General features: G+C 62.7%; 1 protein-coding gene across 1 annotated transcript in view; it reads right to left on the bottom strand.

The window, feature by feature from the left end:
- Positions 1 to 4,272, bottom strand: part of LOC104542614 (kinesin-like protein KIF1A) — a gene marked incomplete at its 5' end in the record, with an annotated part of 11,858 nt that overhangs the window by 2,221 nt on the left and 5,365 nt on the right. The window contains 5 exons of the mRNA XM_010186980.1: positions 28 to 240; positions 505 to 650; positions 763 to 824; positions 964 to 1,097; positions 1,342 to 1,456. Of these exons, the coding sequence (XP_010185282.1) occupies positions 28 to 240; positions 505 to 650; positions 763 to 824; positions 964 to 1,097; positions 1,342 to 1,456 (670 nt within the window). The remainder of the gene's footprint in view (positions 1 to 27; positions 241 to 504; positions 651 to 762; positions 825 to 963; positions 1,098 to 1,341; positions 1,457 to 4,272) is intronic.

The following is a 4,272-nucleotide window of genomic DNA, read 5'->3' as shown; positions in this document are numbered from 1 at the left end:
GGGAGCTGGGGGGGTGGGGGATGGTACCTTCACAGCCAGCTCCTTCTGTCTCTCGCTGGGGGTCTCAGGGGGAGAGGTGCGGCCCTCAGGGGCCCCGTCAACAGAGAGTGGGGAGGAGACGCAGGAGGTGCTTCGGGACTCAGAGTCCTCACTGGAGCAGGGGGACAGGGTCTCCAGGCCCAGGCGCTGGGTGGTCTCCAGCTTCTCGCGCAGGAGCAGGTAGTGCCTTGTCTTCTCCACCTGGGACAGGCAGTCAGGCTCAGGGGTGGCCCCTTTCCCCCGCTGGCATCCTTTCGGGGACCCCATTAACCCCATCTGCTTTTGGTGTGCTGGGACCCAGCCAGCGGCGATGCACAGGAGAGCACCAGCAGCACAGTCCCACTCCCACCTCCTCCCGAAAACCAGGAAGGCTGGGACACCCGGGGTGGGGAGTCCCACCAGGGCAGTGAGGGGCTGAGCTGCCGATCGCACTGTCTTGGCCTGTTCCCATCCCCAAACTCTTACTTCTTGCAGGAGGCTGAGTTTCTCCAGCTCCCACTGATGGTCAAGGATAAGGCTGTCGCTGCGGGGCCGCCAGCCCGCCAGGTTCTCCTCTCCCCGCACGTAGGCGACAGAGGTGTCCAGTACGCGCCGGCGCCGCCTCTGCATGCCTGCGGGGACAGATGCACAGCTTTGGGGGGACAATGACAGACACACAGCCCCGATCCCTGAATACCACGCCGTGCCTCATGGTGAGCACCCAGGCAGAGACACGGCACCCACCTGGGCTGCCGGCATCGGCCACACGGCAGAGGCTGAGCTCGTAGACTCCCGTCACGCGGTTGCTGTGAGCAAGGGGAGATGAAGACATTACCGGCTCTGCCCCATCCCCACGCCCTCGTTGTTTCACCTGGGCTGCTGGGATGCCCCACTGGGGGATGGTTCTCCTCCCCCCCCTGCAGAAAAGCAGGAGCGTCCCGGTACCTCTCCGAAGCCCGCAGGCTGCCGCTGCCAAAGAGGTTGCGGATGGAGCGGGAGGCAGGCAGCTTGGCGTCCCGAGAGTAGAAGACCATGCAGAAGTCCTTGGTGATGACGGCGGGCTGCGTGCAGTTCTCCATCTGCAGCAAGGCAGGGGGGGATGCATCAGGGAGGCTGCGGCGCTGGCAGCCCAGTGAGTCCCCCCCACCCCTGGTGCCCAGTGTTTTCCACTCCAGGGTCCCACTAAGCCCCTGAGCACCAGGTTGAATCCTGCGCCCTATTAGCATCAGTGCTGGCTAAGGTCAGTCTGGCTGTACCCCGATGAGGGAGGGTGGGGAGATACCAGACTGTTGGCATTATAACGGCCCCAGTTAAGGTCCTTGCCTCGATGTAGGCAGAAAGGGTGATGTAGATTTTCTCTCGGTACGGGGTGACGCGGTTGAGCAGCAGTGAGTTGTGCATGGAGCTATCCCACGCTGCCTCAAACTGGTAGAAAGTCCTGCCAAAAAGAAATAGCAGAGCCGGTAAAACAACCCCCCCAAGGAAGCCAAGCAACTGAGCAAGGAGATGCCATCGTCCCCCCCCGCAGCACGGCAGCAGCCCTGCAAGGACACATGGACATGCACACGCAGGGGGGACGGATGGGGACAGCCACTCCAGGGATGCAGGCTCAAGGCAAAGGGGGACGCGGCGTGGCAGGAGCGGGACGCGGCACCCCAGAAACGGCCAAGCGACCGGGGTTTTGGGGAGGGGGGACCGCAGGAGGAGTGGGGGCTCAGCTGGGGTGCAGGCAAGGCCAGGCAGGCTGGGAAGGCAAAGGAGGGTGCATGCCCCAACCCCATGCTCGGAGTGGGGGCTGCCACCCCCAGCGTGCCCGGGCCAGGTCCCCACCGTCCAGCCCCGGGCCCGTGGCACCTCCTGGCCCCCATCACGAGCAGCTGTCACCGTTCAGGTGACGATGGCCAGAAGGAGGGAGGATACTCAGTACTGGGGGGTTGCTGCCAGCCCACTTGGGGGCAGCAGCCCCCCCAGGGGGAGCAGTTCCCCCACCAGCCGTGTCCCCTTCCCTAAGGCTGCCCCTGTCTGCCAGCCCTGAACCCAGCGGGACCTGGGGACCACGATTTGGGGGCTGGCCCCTGTGGGGCTGCTTCTCCCAGCTCTTGCTCTGCCCTGATTGCCAGCCCCGTCCATCCCCGCTCCCACCTGGCTGCTTTGCTCCCCTTGATGTGTTTTCTGTGGCTCCTAGACTGGGAGAAAGGGCAGAAGGGACACCCAGCTCCACTTGCTCGGTGCCCATAGAGGATGGCACAGCCACCCAGAGCAAGTGCAGCAACCACCCTCTTTGGGTCAAGGAACTGGGAGGGGGAAAGCAGGAGGTGGCTGCAGTTTGAGAGCACAGGGAATCCCCGTTTCACCCCCTGCCCTGCTCCTGGGCTCTCTCCCAGGGACACTCACTCCCCAAAGCCACCTAGCCCTGGCTCCCGCCTGAGCATCCTCAGGAAGCCGGGGCTCAGCGACAGCTCAATGAGAACGTGTTCACACGGCTCTGAAGGAGCGTCCAGGCAGCTGAGGGGCTCTTTTAACAAGAGCCAGGGCAGCCAGAGAGAGCAGGAGAGGCTCTTGGCTGTGATTGCCCCTGCATTGGACGAAGAGAGCAAGCGACGCTTTCAGAAGGTGTATAAAGTACATAAAAAATACCCCTGTGTGAGACAGAGCCAAGGCGAAGGATTGCTTTGAGACAGGTTGCTGGAGAAGAGAGCACTCCCCAGGGAGGAGGAGAAGAAGAGGTGGGAAAGAGCAAAAAGCAGAGGGAGGAGGCAAAGGAGAAAGAGAGAAAAGCAGGAGGGACCAGACCGAGCGGGTGCGCACGAAATACCTAGTGTCATTTCCGAACGAAATGCTATAAGTGGAAGGCGACCCAAGGACAAACACACACACGTACACACACAGAGAAACGAAAGGTCAGAGAGCATCGTCCGCAGGGGGCTGGCGCAGGGGCCGTGGGGAAGGGCAGCCCCTCTCTGGGGGACTCACCCTATATCGGCACCCCTGGCCTGGCTGGATCCTGGATTGGAGCCCAGCAGGAGCCCGGTGAGGGCGGACGTGGAAACCCTCTGCCCCCACCTTCCTCGCAGTCCAGCAGCGGGGCCGAGCATATGCGTGTCCCCCAACCCCATAACTCTGTCCTCGCTGCCATCCCAGGGCACGCAGCTCCTGCCCAGCACAGCCTCCCTGGATGGTGCCTGCTGGGGTTAGGGGGAACAGGTGTCCCCCTGCCACCCACACAGCGGGAGATGATTTCTTGGCCCATCCCCTGGTCCGCATGGAGAGTATCACCGCACCGAGAGCCCCAGGCAATGCCTGCACAAGCCCATGCTTCCACAGCAGGGGGCTGGATCTGGGCTGGATCGGTCCCCCTGCACCCTGGGAGGTGGTGACACAGGGTACCTCTGGAGGGACAGCTCTGCCCTTGGGCATCCCCGAGCAGGACCAGGTTCTGCAGGGAGGACAATCTCACAGCACAAAGCTACAGAGCCCACGATGACCTGGGAGCCCCCAGCCCCTATCTTCCAGACATCCCGTCCTCCGGACCCTCGGTGATGCTCCTGGTGGCAGCACCTGGGTCCTGTGGCTCTCGCCCACGCACCGCACACCAGACTCATTCCGCGGTCTCAGCCAAATCCCTCCTCATCCCCAAACAGACGTTCCCCCCTGTCACACAGGGGTATTGCAGTCCGTGCCGCAGCTGGGTACACACACCCACGTACGGTCACACACCTACGCCCGATGGTGCTGCCATCGTCAACCGGTTGCCTGGGCAAGGCCTAGAGGTGCCCCCGAAGCCCCACCATTGTCTGCACCAACCCTGATGCTACTCCAAGTGGCACCAGGGGCCAAGCTGGGGCTGGGGGCGATGAGGAGGGTGGCACGCTTGGCACCAGATGCTGGAGAGACGGGAGAGCAGCGAAGTCAAAAAGCAAGAAGAAACCCCAGCGGAGGTGATGGAGACGCAGGCGTGCGAGGGGTGAGCGGCAGCCAGCACGAGCGTGGCTCAAAGGCACAGCGAGAGGGGCCGAGTGAGCGAGAGGTGCCGGGGGGGTAAAGGATGGGGTGTGTGGAGGGGTGTTTGGGGGACTGGATGCCCAAGTGCTGCCTGCAGCAGGAGCGAGTGTGCCGAGGCGAGAGGGGAGAAAGAAAGAAAGGAGAGAGGAAAGGTGGGGGGGTGGGTGGAAAAAAAACCAATGGAAACAAATAATACCTAGGCATATCCGAATCAAGAAACTGCCTGCGAAAACACAAAACAATCACATGGTT

The sequence above is a fragment of the Mesitornis unicolor genome, unplaced genomic scaffold (genome assembly GCF_000695765.1).
Source record: "Mesitornis unicolor isolate BGI_N332 unplaced genomic scaffold, ASM69576v1 scaffold29456, whole genome shotgun sequence".
Classification (NCBI taxonomy): domain Eukaryota; kingdom Metazoa; phylum Chordata; class Aves; order Mesitornithiformes; family Mesitornithidae; genus Mesitornis; species Mesitornis unicolor.
Note: the sequence above shows the minus strand (reverse complement) of the source record. Positions and strands in the feature narration are given on the sequence as shown.